The following is a 17771-nucleotide window of genomic DNA, read 5'->3' as shown; positions in this document are numbered from 1 at the left end:
ACTTTCAAAAGACAGGGAAGATGTGGTTTAATTACTAGAAATATTACCGAGTCAGAAACTTGCCGTCAACAGGGCTAGTGCAGAGAGATTTAAGAAAAACCAACCCTTCTGCTATCTCCCAACAACTACAGTCTGCTGTCCGTGAGCACATAGAGGAGACCGCTACCCACACTACACAGAAAGAAACCCTTACCACCACCAAGAGAGCTGTGCACTCCTGGAGATCGCTCGTGAATCCTGCTAAGGGCCAAACTCACAAGCCCAGGCGGAGCGCAGTGGCACGCCAGGCACAAAGCCATGTGGTTTCTCACTTGCCTCACTCACTTCTCAAACACTCCACCACACAGAATACAAAAATTTTACAGGCAAAGGAACTAAGGCTCAGAAATGATATTCCAAGCCACAGAGTTCATAAGTGACATAATTCTGAAAAACAAGACCAATGTTCTCCAGCCCATTTTCTGAATCTTCCCACATCCCGACCCAAGTGCCTGCACAGTTCAAACTCCAGCCCTGTCTGGGCACTGACTCCTCCTCAGAAAATGCTGCAGCAGACAGGTTGCCCCACCTGCTGCTGCGATGGTCCACAAATATTCTTTTTCACAACCTAGTCATCTGTAGAAACAATGACGACCATTCCCATCTCTAGGTGGCTGTCAAGTGATAACTCCTTCCTCAGTGTGACTGACAGTCCTCAGCTCCCTGTCAGCACCCAACCATGATGCTACAGTTGGGATTACCACACGTGCTACCACCATGGATGGGTAAAGGCAATAGAGGAACCAGCTCCAACATGGGAACAGGCCAGGTGGCTGCTGGTTAGCCCCATTGCCCACTGCCTCTGTAGGGAGTATGGACACAATAACAATAAAATAGGATGGGGTGGAGGGAACCCTGCCCAGAAGTACAGTGCCTTTGGAATTCAGAAGACATATTAAACAAACATGGCAGGTCTTGGGGGTGGAGGCTTATTTTGATCTGACTTCTAGGGTAGAAACCTCTGGTTCTGTTTCAAAGCCAGCGTGGCACGCACACACACACAGAGCAAGGGTAATTTTGTGCATACCAAGACGTGCCTGTGTATGGGGTTTAAGTCAAATATTTCTAGAGCTTTTCATTTAGTTTGCAGTATAAGTAACTCACCCAAGGCCACACTACTAGTTACTGTTAGACGCGTATGAGCTTCAGCTCATACAGGGTCAGAAGAACCCCAAAGCCATAGCAAGTGAGCGCTGGTGTGTATCTGTAGAGGGCCATGGTCAGCTGACTAGCCACTCCCTGGCAATGACCAAGCCACACCGAAGACAGGAGCAGGTACTGAATGAGAAGCTTTACTGGTCAAACAGGACTGTTGGGCACCCACTCACTTCAGCTTGCTAAATACCAGGAATCAGGGAGCAACACTTGAGCCTGAGCAGACTGCAGAAATCAGTGCAAGCTTCTGGGCCAGCCTTTACTAGTCACGTGACCTTGAGACAAACATGAACTTAATGCTCCTGTTGATAAAACAAGAAAAATCTGGGGCTGCTCTTCCAGAAGTCCCGAGTCAATACCCAAGAACACACTGCAGCTCACAACTGTGCAAAACTACAGAAGTCCTGAGTCAATTCCCAGGCACGCACTGTGGCTCACAACTGCATATAACTGATCGTTTCATGGGATCCAATGCTCTCTTCTTGTGTGCAGATAATACACCTATATATGTAAAATACAAAAATAAATAAACCTTAAAAACATGAAAATACGCTTTTATTGAAGGGGTTCTGTGAGGACAAAATGGCTAGCTCTGTGCTCACAATGACACAGTGTGTATCTCTCATCTGTAATCCAGAATCGTTCCCACTGCCTGCTAGGAAGAGTGGCTGCTCCTCACCTAGCGGAACTAACAGCTCCTAGGAGACCGAGCAAGAGCATTTCCAGCCGGAGGCCAGCCTTGCTTACACAGCAAGCACGACTCAAAAAGAAAAAGATCCCGGCTATTTTAATAACTTTATAAAGATAGTATACCATAATTTACCCCTTCATTACAATCAAGGTCATCACCAGAAATCAACTGCAAATACATTATATATGGGTGTATGTATATATATATATATATAATTTATTGTTATTTTATTTTCATTGGTGTTTTGCACAATGTATGATGTCTGTGTGAAGGTGTCACAAGCCCTGGAAGTGGAGTTACAGACAGGTGTGAGCTGCCATGTGGGTGCTGGGAATTGAACCTAGGTCCTCTGGAAGGGCAGCCAGCACTCCCAACTGCTGAGCCCTCTCTCCAGCTTTGATCACAACTAATATAGTTCTTGCCCTCAAGAGGCCTGCGTTTGGCATTTCAGTAACAAAACAAGTAACTTTTACAAATACCCTAGAAAGTAGACACAGTTAATATGACTTTATAGGGGAGGGAATTGGAGTTCCAGTGGGGAGAGATGGAGTCAAGGACCCCTCCCACCGCCCGCCCCCTCAAAGACTTTGTTAACAGAAAAAGCCACTGCAGCAGTTTAAGCAAAAATCAAGAGCTTCCATGGGAAGGCATCCTGGCTGGGGAACAGCACAGGGGCCTAGGGAGGCTGGCACAGACTTTGTGTGGTCTGTCTGGGGAGCAGACGCCCTCTGCAGAGCTCCAGGTGACAGAGAAAGGGGCACCTGAGACAGCCTAGATCAGACTTGCCAGGAGGTGACGCGCCATGCTTCAAACAGTGAGTCTTTAACAGGGACATGAGGAGACTTAGCCAGGAGAGGGTGCCTGTGCCTCCCTCAACAGAGGGACTCTTTGTTCTGACTAATATAATAAATTTGGAGAAATACAAGGTTCTATTCAGCAAGCCCTTTACCCACTTGCAAACAAAGAAACAAAACCTTCCTTTTGCAGTTGGTAATTTGTTATCAAATCTCAGTCCGTCAATCTGACTGAAGCTGGAGAAGATCACTCATACCCACTCCAATTTCACAAAGTTATTAATCCCTTTCTCCAGGCCAAAAGATTAACCCACCCCAGATCACCTCAACACATTCCAAGTTCTTCAAGGGGGAAAAGGTCAGCCAGAAGAGGCTCGTTTATCTCCCCAACTCTACTTGTACCTGGATGAACACAGGTGGGCTGCTGTTTGTATGAGGCAGGGTCTTGATATTTACCTGACTGGTTCAGAACCTGTTAGGTAGAACGGGTTGGCCTCTAATTTAGAGATCTGCCTGACTCTTCCTCCCTAGGGCTCAGATTAAAGGCCTGCACAGCATGACTATCAGCAAACAGCATTATAAACAAGTTGTCTAGGCAGGTGCTTGCAACTTTAGCACGTAGGGGGCTGAAGCAGGCTCACAGTGAATTCAAGGTACACCTGGGCAACAGAGGGTCAAAAGCTGGGCCCTTAGAAACTGACACGCAAAAAATTCAAAACAAACAGGAAAAAAGCAGAACACTCAACTTGGAGATGTTATTCCATCATCTGTAAATTTAAAGAGAAAAACCAAAAATCTGTCCAAATGCATTTTAGATTTTCCAAAGGACAGCTGTGTCTAATCCCCAAGCAACTTGATTGGTGTTCAGACTGAAACCTGATGAGCTGCAGCCAACCACCAGCACAAGTTCCAAAACCAGATACCCCACCCCCATCTCTTCAGCTGCCCTGGGAGCCTTTCGATAGCAGGGAGCTGCTTTTTAAAACAATGGGAGTGTTCCTAGTTCAGAGGACTTTGGAAAGACTTTCAGCATTTTGCAAGAGAATCAACTTTAGTCTACTCAAATGCTCTAGAAGAGGCGCTCACTGCTTATCAACCTTGAGGTAAGTTTAAACCACTTTATAACGTGGAGTCTGCTGATTAGGTCCTGACCTAAAACTCTGGGGAAAAGAAACTGCTCACGTTTTTCTCAAGGCACCACACTAGGCAGGAAAACAGCTTCTCCACACACTGACTTCATCTCAATAATGATAAGGTTTTTATCATTTCAAAAAATCAAGGCTGAGTCAAACACCTAAAACCAGAGATGGTAAGGGTTGGTCTGTCCCAAACAGCCCCCCTGCTTTCCCTAACTTTGGGTTCAGTATGGTATCAGCCTGTGTACACTTCCTGGCTCCTGGCCCTCCCTAGATCAGCATCCCTACATCCTTGAGCACTGCACAGAGATGTAAAGTCCAAAGGATAGGTTTCCTAGACCGGGTAACTGAATCACCACCATGTCATAATTCAGAAGTCCAGTAGAGGGGAGTTAGTGGGCACAGCGCACAGAATTTCCATCGACTTAGTCATCCTGATGTGGTTTAATTAGTACCCCTCCGTAGACATCACCAAACACACACCCACTGTTTCCAATGAGAAAACTAGACACACAAACAGTAGTGACACACCCATGCCCAAATTGGCCACAGCAAGGAAAAGCCAGATGAGGGAAGTCACTACACTGTTCCAGGTGTCGTCCTGTCCCTAGCTAATTGTGGGCCTACTGCGTCTGTGGGCCTCAGTTTCCTGAAACTTTATAACGTACGTGATAAGAGGCAAACCACACTCTTTACATCAGGCTGATTCACTTCAAGTACTCAATTTGGTGTCTGAGTTCTGTTCTCCGCCTCCACCGTCTGGAGACAAGGAGTGATAATGCAATAAGAGCTATGTAAACTTCAGAGTCGATGTGCATGTAGAATTTGTTTTGTCTAAAATGGATAAAAACAAGCAAAGTCCCTCTTTTCTGCACCCATTGTCCCTCCAATCTCACTTCCTAAATCAGGTGACCACAGCTGGGATGAGCTCAAAGCTGGCCAAATAGCGTCCCCCGCTGTCACCTCTCCCAGACCACAGGGCAGCGTGAGGGTAGACCGACACAGGAGAAAGCGACCTCCGCGGCTGCACCCGCAGACCAACTTCCCCACGCCTGCGCCCGGGGTCTCCAGAGCCGTCGCACGGCCCAGCCCGCCCGCTCGCCCGCCCACCCGCCCGGGGCTCTGGAAGCCGCTCACCTGCGCAGGGCACAGAAGCAGCAGGAGGAGGCCGAGGGCCGGGAGGCGCGTGCTCATGCTGTCACCGCGCGGGGCTACGGACCTCTGTGGGGCTCGCTATGTCCACGAACCGAGCTCCAGAGCACTGGCTGGGCGGTTTCAGGACAAGCGCCTGATCAAGGGGGGGGGGGCAGACGCAGGCGGCGGGCTGCGCGCGCAAGTCAGGAAGGACGGAGGCGGTGTCGGCTGCCGCCACTCCGAACCCCCCAGGAGGCGGGGTTAAGCGTTCAGGGGCGGGGCTTAGAGCACAGAGCGGGGTGGAGCCTTGGTTGAGTCACGCTGCCAGCCACCTCTGCCGGACCCTCTATGCTCCGTCCTCGGTGGATCTGCACAGCCCTGCTGCCTGGGGACTCTTAGAGCGCAGGTCTCAGTACCCATCGCCAAAGTCACGCTGGCTCGCGCCCTCCCCGGGAACTAGTCCAGCTCTTTTGTGCTGCGCCATCCCTGCGCGCCCCTCGGGCTGGAATCTCTCACACCTGGGAAGCTGCACTTTTAAAATCCATCCTGGGATGGTGCGCTGGATTTAATCCAACCACCTGACTTTGATGTTTTAATTTACTGCTCCTTCTTTTTTCCTCCTGGGTTGGAGAGGTTGGGCGAGGGTTTAGCACGTACTACTTTGAGGGAATTTTCCTAATTAAGAAGCCGTTCCTCGGATCACTGAAACTTTTCAAACTTATTTATAAATTTATAAGATACTGATTTATTCTCGGTTTTTCGAGATAGGGTTTCTCTATATAACAGTCTTCAACCTCTGTTTCTTTAGGCCCGGATAAGTACTCTGATCAACTCTTCTAGTCCCAGTTACCCAAAAGGATCCCTTGCTGTCGCATCTTCTAGCCAACTGGGGCTCTTCAGAGCGGTGGCCTGACCCTGTTGGGATCTGATTACTCAGTTAACTCAGACCAGGTTTGAGAGCGCACTAAATCGCACCACCTACCGGCCAAGGCGCGTCTAGCAGTGAACCCATGGTGATGGTGGAAATATAAAATACACGAAAATTTAAAGACAAGAATATTTTTAAAAAATCACCTATAATTCCACCATGATGGTCGGTCTATGTTACACTGTGCTTTATTTTATCTTATGAGTTTTTTTCTTGGTGAAAATTATTTCAACATGGTTGAGACCCAAACAGAGGCTTTTTGTTTGCATAATACCACCACTTTCCCTTCCCTAAACCTTCTTACATTCCCCAGCTTGTCTAGACTCCATGAAGTCTGCCTCTTCCTGGACTCTCTGCTTCCCCGTGGCACTGCAGTACAATAGCATGGAAGCTGCTGCTGATTTTCCTCATGAAGAGAGAAAGAGGAAGGGGTGACCAGAATTCCCAGAAAGCAACTGCAAGGCTTCCGCAAGGCTGATTGACTGGTGAGCACTTCTGTGTTTGTGCAGAGCCAGAATAATGCAGGTCCAGGGTCAAGTTATTTCAGTCCCCCTACACACCATCCAACTCGTGTTTGACCTTACTCCTCATGACTGTTAGGTAAATCTCTTTGAAATGTACGAGAGCCCTATCTTCCACCCATCCAAAGGCTAAGAGTATTAAGAGCTAACATCTGAGGCAGCTATACAGAGGCTTCCTGACTTTGCTGTGATTTGTCTATCTTTAAAATGTGCCTTTATTATTCCTTGCTCTGTTTTGTTCATGAAACTGCTACCACATGGGCACAGTGTATTTGGGGCACCTGAACCTGTATTCCTGGACCATGGTCACTGTGTGTGTGTGTGTGTGTGTGACCCAAGCCAAAATTCTGTTTCCTTGGCAGATGAAAGAAGGCCTGAAATGTCTATGCTAATAGCTTGTGATCCCATTGGAGTTCCTATTGGCACTTGCAATAGGAAAGAATGACACAATACTCAAATTTGTGTAATCTTCTGAAGAAAACAGAAGTTATCTCCTGTGCTGGAGGGTTGAACCCAGAGCTTTGGACATGCCAAGCAAATGCTCTACCACTGGACTGCATTCCCAGAGCCAAAGCAATGGTCTGCTCTGTCCCCTTAAGAGACAAGCCATACCTACTACCTCCCCTGTCTGCTGAGACAGGCTGATCTTCAGCTTCCAGCCTGAGCCCCTTCTTTTCCATCTCCCTCTCAAAGAGGCAGCTTCTGTTTCCCCCTTCTCCCCACTTCTCCCCTTCCCTTCCATAACTCACTAAATAAATATCCAACCTCACTCCGCACGGTGTGCCTATCCATCTTGGTCTCTTACCCGCCACACAACTTCCTGCCTGGGACCCGGCTGCCATCACGGCCTGCCGTGGTCTCAGGACCTGCTGCCCGCTGCAGCCACTCGGGGACCTGCAGCATTTTTACTTTTACCATTACAGAGACAGGCTCTCAGTAAGTTGTCTGGCTTGCCCTCAAATTTATAATACTCCTGCCTCAGCCTCCTACTAGATGGGATTGCAGGCATATGGCAACATGCCTTGTAGATTTTTTTTATTTTTTAATCAAAGAAAATATGCATTTAAATTTTTATTGTTGTTAAGCTGCTTTCCAAAGAAGTTTCAGGCTAACCGTCTGTCAGCAACACATGGAAATTACTGATTCCCTGCTCCTTCACCAAGACCTCCATTCTGATCAGTGAAATATAGAATCTGTAATTTATTTTATTTCTTGTTTTTTTAAATGTCCATGTGATTTAATTTGTATTCTTTTAATTATAAGAATAAACTCTACCTATTTGTAAGTGACTTTTCTGTATACTTTTATTAGATATATTTATTTTTCATATATTTTGTAAAACCTTGTATACAGAAACATATATAGAAATAAATATATGCATGTGTGTTCTTGTATTTCTGCACATATGTTGTGTATGAAGGCTAGAGGTTTTCCTCAGATGTAATTCGTCTTATGTGGGGTTTTTTGTTTGTTTGTTTGGTTGGGGTTTTTTTGCTTTTTTGTTTGTTTAGTTTTGTTTTTTGAGACAGGGTTTCTCTGTGAAACTGTCCTAGCTTTCCTGGAACTAGCTCTTGTAGACCAGGCTGGCATCAAACTCACAGAGATTCGCCTGTCTCTGCCTCCCGAGTGCTGGGAGTAAAGGCGTGTGCCACCATTGACCGACAATCTTGTATGTTTTTAAAAAAGACTTATTAATTTTTATTTTCTGTATATGAGTGTTTTGCTTGCATGTATATCTGTGCCCATGTGAGTACCTGGTGCCCATGGAGGTCATAAGAAGACACTAGATCCCCTAGAACTGGAGTTACAGACACCTGCAAGCCACTATGTGGGTGCTGGGACCCAAACTTTGGTCCCTGGAAGAGCAGCAAGTGCTCTTACCCACTGGCTGAGCTATCCCCTGTCCCAGAGATTCCTTTATGATGTGAGCCATAAGTACTATTCAGCAGAAGTGCCGCTGACAGACCACTAGACAGATTCACAGGAGTGAACTGTAATGAACAACCTGATTTGCAGAGCCTCGGGAACACTTGTCATTGGGACAGTCGCGGTCAATTCTGTAGACATCTTGTGAAATCATGATGTTTCTCCCTTCTACAATGGGACTCCCCCGCCCCTCCAAAACATCCTAGCAGTGTATACATCATTCTTTAAACCTGACTTTTCTTGTACAGCAACTGGATGACTTCTTCCACACTATGGGGCCCTGGTGTGAGAGCATTCACTCTGTCAACCCTTTGTTGTCATGGTCAAATCTCCATAAAGCCAGTCCCTCACAATTATGCTTATTGACAGGGCTCATTGTCAAGAAAGGAGCCCTGACCAGGAGGCACTGAGCAGAGAAGACAGTGTGTCTGCTCTTACTGATAAATCGGTCTGGATGGCCCTGAATTCTCTAGCAGCAGACTGAGGAAGGGGTAATCTACTGGCCTTTGCTCTACCCTAGCAAGCTATTAATATTCTGTACTTACCTTCACCTTTCATTTGACACAAGGTCTTAGTCTAGGAAGTTAACTGTTTGTACCCTTACCCCTAAAATATACAGAGGAAAAGCTTGAGTCACTACACCAGCCCCAGAGAAGGAAATTCTTTCTCACCTGGGTGCCAGCGGATACAGCACCAGGATGCTTATCCCAGAGGGGCAAGTTCCATCCTAATCCTCCTGGTATTTGCTGGGGAGCTTCACAGCCATACCCCTTCTGAGACATAAGGTGCTTACCTTGTCAGTCTTTTGTCCATCCTGTTAGCCCTAAAAAAATGCATCTTGATACTATTGCTATCACCTATAGAATTGCGAACTATCTCTGTATGTGTATATAAACTAAAAACCTTGTTGGATGAGTAGAACAGTGAAGAGGAACACTGAGGAACATTGAAAGGGAAAAATCAAGAAAGCATTAGAGAGAGCATAGAAGAATAAATGGGACGTGATAAACAGATTTAGTGAGCTAATTTATTTTATTTACCCTCAGACAATTTTTGCCTGCTAATAGCAATCCCACTGAATCCTGAGAAGTTTAGTGGGGCTTAACCCTAACAATAACCTCAATGATTTTTTAAAATGTATATGCTTCTGGGTCTGTATGTGGATATGTGCACATGAATACAGGTTCCTGTAGAGGCTGGAAGGAGCTGTGACCGCTGTAGCTGGAGATACAGGGGTTGTGAACTGCCCAAATAGGTGCTGGCAGCTAAACTTCAACCCTCTGCAAGAGCAGCAAGTGCTCTCCAGACTCTGCCTTGTTTCCCACCTGGGGCTGAGAGCCTGGGGCTCACCAGTTAGGCTGGGCTAGGTGGCTGCCTGTCTTTCCCTCCCCACTACTGGGGTTATAAGCATATGCCACCACTGTTAATGTCTTTACATTTGCTCTGGAAACTGAACTCACATCTGCATGCTTACAAGGCAAGCACTTTGCTGGCTGAGTTATCTCCAGTCCCCTGCAAAAGGTTGTTATTAAGAAAATTATTTTATGATATGTGTTGCTGACACCTTCCTCTCCTGGGCTACTTATTTGTCTAAGCCACACCTCCTAATAGTGCCACTCCTTATGAGCTTATGGGGGTCAATTACATTCAAACTACTACACTCTTTTGCCGGAAGCAAAGACCTGTATTTTGAGATCTGCGTTTTGTTTACAGTCATCTTAATCTCACAAGTTAAGAAAAATATTTACCTCTATCGCCTCTGTAGGGTCTAGGAAGGGCGTCTTATCTCCTAGCAGAGACCTGCAGGAACCAGGCTCCGGAATCAGTTAGCATTTTCCTTTGTTAGTCAACAATCACAGACCCTCAGTATTTACTTATCAGCTGGGGATGTCTCCAGACCTGAATTCCAGCAGACCTTAGTTTCCTGACACCCTTCCCTCCCCTCTGACACCTTTCCTTTCTCCCCTTTGCCCGTTTGCTATATAACAGCTTCTGAGGAAATAAACTGGACGGCTTGGTCAGAAATCCTGTCTTCCGTCATTTCTTGTGTCTCCTGCCCCTCCATTCCTCTCCTCTAGGTTTACCAGGGATCCCCATTGGCATCCTGCTGGCTGGGATACTCTTTACCTCAGTCTGGGATCCCAGCACGTGAGGTTTCTTACATTCAGGGTGGATTTTCCATTATTAGTTAAATCTCTGGAAACACCCTCACAGACAGAGCCACAAGTGTGTCTCCATGTGTTTCAAGTCCCGTCAGGCTGACAGTGAAGACCAACTACCACTGTCCACCAAGGATGGGGGTTTTTACACTCCAGAAGCTCCATGAATCCTGGTCCCCAAACCATCAGAACCCATTACCACCCGAGATGCAACCCCAGCGGTCACTATGCATTGCCTTTGCTTTTCTTGAACTTCATGTAAATTCAATTGTAGTTCTTTTATGTAATGTCTTTCACTCCACATTTTGTTTAAGGCTATGTGTGAGGTAACTTTACTGGAAGTAAGAAGGATACATATCAGAACTGATGTAGGGGGAGTATTCAGATTGAGGTAGAGTTGAGAGCCAGTGGCTGGCTGTTTTGCTTTTCTGACCTTCAGGTTGAACCACACTTTCTCTCTCTGAGTTTTTATTAATTGTTCTACACACAGAGGAATGTGTTATGTGAGTGGTGGAAGGTACACCCCTGTCCATTGTTGGATTATCAGACTTTAGCATCCTTAAGGAAATAAACAAAATTTTGCCCTGTCTGGTTTCTGAGTCAGTCATAGCTACTGACACTGAAGTCATGTGTTGTAGCTGTAAGCTGTTCTAAGTGAGATGTCAGTAAAATTCAGCTTGCTTAAGTAGGAGCTTGAAAAAGTCTTGACGAACACGCGGCTAGAGAGCTAGCTCAGCAGTTAAGAACACTTGTTGCTCTTGCAGAGCATCCTGGTTCAATTCCCAGTACCCACATGGATAACTCCAGTTCCAGGGGCTCCAACAACCTCTTCTGGTCTCCGCATGCACCAGGCATGCTTGTGGCACATACACATACGTGGACAAAACACTCGTACATATATAACATTTTATTTTAAATCTATAAAGTCTAATTGCAGAAACCCAAAGAATTGAGACTATATGTTGAATGTAAACATGTCCAGAATGCTCATGGTATGCGGTTGAATGTAGACATGTTCAGAATGCTCATGCATGTGGGCATCGTGGAGCATGTTTGTAGTCACAGCAACAAGAGGAGCAGGAGCCCCAGGAGTTAAGGCTACCCAAGGCTGAGGCCAGCTTCTGCTGGGGTTATAAGGAAAAGAGGCCTATTTAGTCACTGTTTGGAGACTCCAAGTCCCAGATTGACAGTCCTGTCTGCTTAGGTCATGGTGAGAGCTTTCTGGTTATATGAAAATATGGCAGGTAGCATCACATAGAGTTGCACACAAGTGCATTACAGTGTGTCCTGAGGAAGAGATCAAGAGAGGAAGAAAAACTGGAAGGAGGTAGCCCCACCTTTTTTTCTACTGAAAACTAATCTACTCCTAGGAGGTCCAACCCACACATGAGACCAACACTTAAGTGTCCATGAGGGTGCTCATGAGCCTGTCACCTCGTAATATGTTCTAGCCCCTTAGGCATCCTACAGACTCAACCCTGATGTGTTGAGGGATTAAGCATCAATGTGAATTTTGGTGGCAGCAGACCACATTCAAAACATAGAACATCATACCTGTTTTCTGTTTTTTTTTTTCGGTTTTGTGTGTGTGTGTGTGTGTATTTAATAACGTGTTGAGGCACAAGTGACGTAATGGAATGAACTGATATGTGACCATGACATGAGAGAGCCTAGCCTGGCAAGAAACTTCTCTCACAACATCAGTTTTCTCAATTGTAAGACAGTGACTGTTATTCCTTTGGTCTCTGGTCCCTTTAAGGGACAAGCCACGCCCGCTCCCAGCGACCTCTGACCTCTTGTTGCCATCTTGAATCTCTTACTGTCCTCTCTTTGACGTGTGCACACATGTCTCTCTGTCTCTTTGTCCCTCTCCTTCCTTTCTCTTCTCTCTCTCTCTCCTTTAAGTACCTTTAAGTAATAAATGCTCAGCTTTATGTCTATTTACTGTGTCTTGTAAGCATTTTACCCGCTGCCTGCTCACCCGCCTGCTTGGGTGGCTCTCCCGGCCACATGGCAGGACCAACCTGCTCGGGATTAGCCACCGCCCATAAACCGCCATGTGTCTGCCGCTCGCCACTGGGAATCTGCACCGATCTGGCAGCCGTCTCTGCAGGGCTTGCGGCTTCTCTGTGAGCCCGCCGGAGGCACGCCAGGATTTTTGGAATTAAAGTGATGATGTAACTGTGTGACAGGACGGAGAGATGTTCTAAAGAAAGACTCTTGTGTCCCTCTCTTTGGTTACTAAACTATTAAAACAATGGTCCCCAGTTTTATACTTTAAAAAATGCTGGAGTGCCCCAGGCAGCCCCAGGCAGCAGCTGTAGGCAGGCAGCAGACTCTAGTCCCAAGGCAGAGTTGACTATGGGGGCCATGTGAGCAGGCTGCGAGCTAACAGAGCAGTGGGAGCGTGTCCCGGGAGAGCAGCTTGTGAGCTGTCCGGGGAGAGTGGCTAACTGTGGGCAGGCAGACACATGACAGGCAGACAGAGACTGGATAGACATCACATATAGAGCGAGATTGAAATATTTATTTAGGGGGTTATGGAGGAGAAAGGGGAAGGGGGAAGAGAGAGAAAGGGAGAGGGAGAGAAAGAAAGAGAGAGAGATGGGGAGATCCGCGCAACCCCCAAGAGAACAGTAAGAGTGTGTCCAAGATGGCGGGGAGTCGCCGGGAGTGGGCGTGGCTTGCCCCTTAAAGGACCGAAAGAATAACACCCAGGGAACTGGAATTTCCTCAGAACCTCATGCTGGGGGAAGGGAAAGGCTGCAGTTCTGATACCAGCCAGAGGAGAAACTTGTCTCCAGGAAGTGATTCCACACAACTGACTAATTGTTAGTGGTGGTCATACCTGAGCCTAGACTGTTTAGTTATATAATCTTCTGGCCTCTGTTTGAACCTAACCCTCATGTTGGTACTCCCCAAATGTACTGGGGGGAGCATTCCTCTTCCTGATGTGGCCATACCAAACAACCATGCTTTCTTCTTTTTACACTAGCATGGTTTCTTTGTTTGGTTTATTGAGGATGGGTGGTGAGTTGGACTTGTCTGGGCTGCCAGAGCCCCGGCTCTAACCTCAAAACTCTAGCCAGTTTCAACAACACCTATTTTATAGGCTTGACTCTGGGGGTAAATGAGATCATCTATAGCAAGTGCTTACCACCAAAGTACCAGTACCGTTCAGGCGGAAGCTCCACCCCACCCTGGCATCCAAATATCCAAAGAGTCTGGAAAGTTCTGGCGGAAGCTCTACTCCCAGGCCCCCTCCCTATCTCTCCCCAAACCCTGCTGCATCTCAGAAAGCCCACCAAATGATGACCCCTCCTCCAGAGATACTCAAGACAATCCCACAGGGTATTTAAACCATCCCCCCCAGAAAATAGACACATGGTTTTCTGGTTTTCCTTTAGTGTCTCCTCTCTGAGGGGGCTGGAAAGTCACCAAGGAGCAATGTTTCCATCAAGTCTTGGCTTTTTAAAATTCAGTTTGATTTGGTCTGATTTGGATTGTTGCATCGGTGAAGAGGCTTATGGGGTGCAGAAAATTTTTTTCTGGAGGTCCCACTGTGGTGGTGTTTTTACCCCACTGGCCTGGGACCACATGGTGGGAAAACCATGCTAAGATGGGCTTTCGGTTGGGTAAGTTGTCCTTTCCAAGTTATTACCTTAGAGGCTCAGGACCTCTGTAGCCATGCCAGGCCCCAGATCTGTTACTGGGACAAGTTGGGAACTTAGGTCCCAGTCTCTCACATCTATCCCAGCCCCCAGGTCTGGCCTGGACTTCAAATCCCAGAAGGCCACTCCCCAGGGTACTTAAGTGATCCCCCAAAAGAAGAATGCGTGGTCTCCCTTTCTTCCTGGTGGGGGGGTCGCATTTCTGCAGCTTCCTGGTTTCCCTCTCGTGGCCACCTGAGAACACAGCTCTTTTAATTTGGCTTGTTTGGGAATTTTTGCGTCGTCAGGGAGCGATTATTAAGAAATATTCCTAACATTTGGAGGTTCCCGCCGAGCTAGGGAAGGCCCTTTCCACGTGGCAGGCCACACGTGTTGAAAGGCCCCTAGTCTACAGTTTGGGCTCTCTACGCCATGCTTAAAACCGGCTTCTGGGCTACAGCGGCTGTGTCTTGGTGAGTCCCTTTTCTTGTCTATGCTATAAGGTTTTGGGGGACCCATTCGTACTTATTTTTGTCGTTTTCGGATTCCCAATGAAGTTGTGAGCTCATGCTGAAAATTTGTCGCGATCACTGCTGAGTGGGCCTTCTGGCCTTACTTGGAGGTCTGCAAGTAAATGACACTCAGGATTGCAGTTCTCTGCTTTGTCCAAACTAAGTTTATTGTATAGGCACTTCAAGATCTTACAATCGTTCTGACACAGTCAATAAGCAAGTATCACTATCACAAACAAAAATGCATTATCACACAAGCACATATTCACTTCCACTTCAATCCTATCACACCGAGGTGGCATTCCTCGGCCAGTATATATTTCTAAATCTTAGGCAAGGCATTACTATATTCTATCTAATAAGACATTGGGGTATACAACCTGATGGCGGTTCGTGGCTCTCGACGTAGATCTCTGGATCAGCAAGTCTTGATCCGCTGGCAAGAGCTTGTTCTCTGGCTCTTGGAAGATCTCTGGTCTGGTGTCTCGTTGATTGATTGATTCTCGATGCCGTAGAGGTTCTCTGGTGCCTCTTCGACAGAGTCTCTAGTAGATCATCTTGAGAATGTCTTCTGGTCGTTTTTGCCTCATATTCATACCACTCTTAAGCATTACCTCATTGCTATTTGCGTCACACTCTGGATTAGCACTCCTGTCTGCCTATCTACATTATTACATTACCCTTATCATCACTGCACACATTTCTGCTAGTGTCGTTTCTCCTGGACTTGTCCTAGACTTGTCCTTACAGACTCATAACAAAATTCATATCAGGTTGCGGTCAATCCCATGGGATCAGGCTTGGCTGAGGAAGAGATCTGTGTGTTTTGGGATACCAGGCATCCAATCTTCACGGCCCCTCTGGACCTAAGAGCCATCTTGGTGGACGCACTAAGGTGGACTTAGGTCATATAGGTGGGCACTTACAGTTCAAAGCCATGTCTGTTGTTGCCCTTATAAGCCTCTTACAAAAATCTTTTAAATTGAGGCTGCCTGATACAAATGAACAAAACTTACATATATATTTTTGTTCTTTTAAAAAGAATATGATGATGGGATGTCCTGGGTGGCTCGCGGAGTCTGACAAGGATGGTCGTGAGTCCCTGCAGTGCCATGCGGCCGGGGGGGGGGGGGGGGGGGGGGGGGGGAGTGTCAGGCGGGCGGTTACGGCGGATAAAAGGCTCATAGGACATAGTATTATTTAAAGAAGAGGGAGACATTTATTGCTTAAAGAAGAGAAAAACAGAGAGAGAATAAAGACACACGTACACACAAGACGAGACAAACACACACACGCACACACCCATACACACGCACCAGAGAGAGAGAGAGAGAGAGAGAGAGAGAGAGAGAGAGAGAGAGAAGATGGCTGCGGGGGAGGTCCAAAAGGGGCTGGGGTGGGCGTGGTTAGTTCTTAAAGTGGCAGCAGAAGACTAACATATATATTTTTTTGTCCATGGTTTTTTTTTTGTTTTTTTTTTTGTTGTTGGTCTCTGTGCTCTTGCCCCCCCCCCAGCCAGTCTCTCACAGCACCGCTGCCCAAGGCACTGGCCCCTCCCCCACTCCCTCAAGCCCACACTCCCAACCCCTCCTGTGGAGCAACGTTCTTTCCCCTCCCTTTCCCAATTCCGAGGTTCAAGGTCAACTTCCACCTTCCCCTCCCCCTCCTACCTCAGCGCTCTACTCCTGGACCCCCTCTGCACAATGGGCTAGTCCCTCCCCTGTTTCCTTTTCTCTTCCAGATCTCTCTCAGGTAGAAAAGCAGCTAGGTTCCTTTTTCTACTAATCATTCTGCTCCCTCAGTCAGTACCAGATATTAGAAAAAAAAAAAGTTGAGGATGGTCCCCAAACTCCTATATTTGGTGAAAATGGCCTTTAAAGCTCTTAACGCTCAAAATTCAGCTGAGTCTTCCCGACAGACAAAGCTACAACAATCTACAGGTCCAGGCCTTAGCAGCTGCCCTAAGGTCACAGGAAGGGGGACAAGGGAAGCCAACCACAGGGCTCTATCAAGTGTGGCCTAAATGATCACATGGCACAATATTGTACTACTCCTGCTCCGAGGTTGTGCCCTATCCGCTAGTAACCTGGACACTGGAAATCACGATGCCCCTGTGTGGGCTTGTCCTCTATGCCAAGCCACGGAGGTCCAGCCTTATCACCATCGGCAAGTGAAACTGTGCCAGCCTTCAAACGCCTCAGCCTTGCAGAGGATTGACGCTGCCCATACCCTCTCCTAGCCTAGGGTCATGCTACTAATGGCACATAAGGCCATTGTTTTTATTCTCGCTCTGGCCTTAAGTTTCCCTTACCAATTTCAGCTATGGGGGTAGATGGGACCTGTTCCCCCCTACTTTAAACTCTGCCACTGCCCTGCATTCTTGTAGGACAATTTTTCTCCCATTCTTTCTTAGTGATACCTGCTTGCCCAGCACACTTACTGGGTGGAGATATCCTTAGCCACTTCCCCAAAGCTTTGTTCCGCTTCTTGGAGACCCTTTTAACCCTACCCATCTCCAAGATTCTATTTTGCAGGTTCACTCCTCCTGCCAGATGTGTGCCCAGGCCAACCCACAAGGAGCTCTCCATATACACCAGCTTCGTGGACACCAACCGGGGACCAGTGGACCCTAATACCCCTAAACCTGCCCCGCTCTCCCCAGGGGACAGAGTACACTTCAAACAGTTAACTCCTAGGTCTCTCGAGCTTCGATGGACAGGACCTCACACGGTAATCCTCATCACCCCCTCGGCTGCCAAGCTCTTGGGACACCCATGCTGGTACCATCTCTCCAGGCTCAAGCAGGCGCCTACTCAAGACACTTGGTCTGTCCAGCAGACAGGACTTTCCACCCTCCGGTTTTCCAGGATGCCATAACGAAGGGCCTACCTGCTCCTCATTCTGGCACACTCATCTTTAGCAATAACAATTTTTTTTTCCCTAGACACTTGCCTTCTCATCTCCCCCAAGGAACGATGCCTGCCTTCTTTGGGATGACAGTTCATGGGTTGCCTTTCCAGCCACACCTCTCGCTAAACGTGGACACCTGGCTCTCCCCTTCCCCATGCCGCCCTGTGCCCGCAGGAAGTAGCCCGATTTGATTCTACGCCCTTTTTCCAAAGAGAG

General features: G+C 47.3%; 1 protein-coding gene and 1 long non-coding RNA gene across 3 annotated transcripts in view; one reads left to right on the top strand and one right to left on the bottom strand.

Moving 5' to 3' along the window:
- The window catches only part of Npc1 (NPC intracellular cholesterol transporter 1), a 45210-nt gene extending 40103 nt beyond the window's left edge, over positions 1 to 5107 (bottom strand). For both annotated transcript variants that reach the window (XM_087896253.1, XM_087896254.1), the window contains exon 1: positions 4953 to 5107. In XM_087896253.1, coding sequence (XP_087752379.1) covers positions 4953 to 5009 — 57 coding nt within the window. In that variant the 5' untranslated portion in view covers positions 5010 to 5107. The remainder of the gene's footprint in view (positions 1 to 4952) is intronic.
- A 140-nt stretch (positions 5108 to 5247) lies between these two features.
- On the top strand, positions 5248 to 7687 carry LOC125409152 (uncharacterized). The gene is made up of 4 exons (XR_007234699.3): positions 5248 to 5355; positions 5758 to 5900; positions 6191 to 6362; positions 6761 to 7687. It is a non-coding gene; the product is annotated as an uncharacterized LOC125409152 (long non-coding RNA).
- Positions 7688 to 17771: the final 10084 nt, after the last annotated feature.

The sequence above is a fragment of the Myodes glareolus genome, chromosome 13 (genome assembly GCF_982192425.1).
Source record: "Myodes glareolus chromosome 13, mMyoGla1.1, whole genome shotgun sequence".
NCBI classification, from domain to species: domain Eukaryota; kingdom Metazoa; phylum Chordata; class Mammalia; order Rodentia; family Cricetidae; genus Myodes; species Myodes glareolus.
This window is presented reverse-complemented; position numbering and strand designations above follow the sequence as displayed.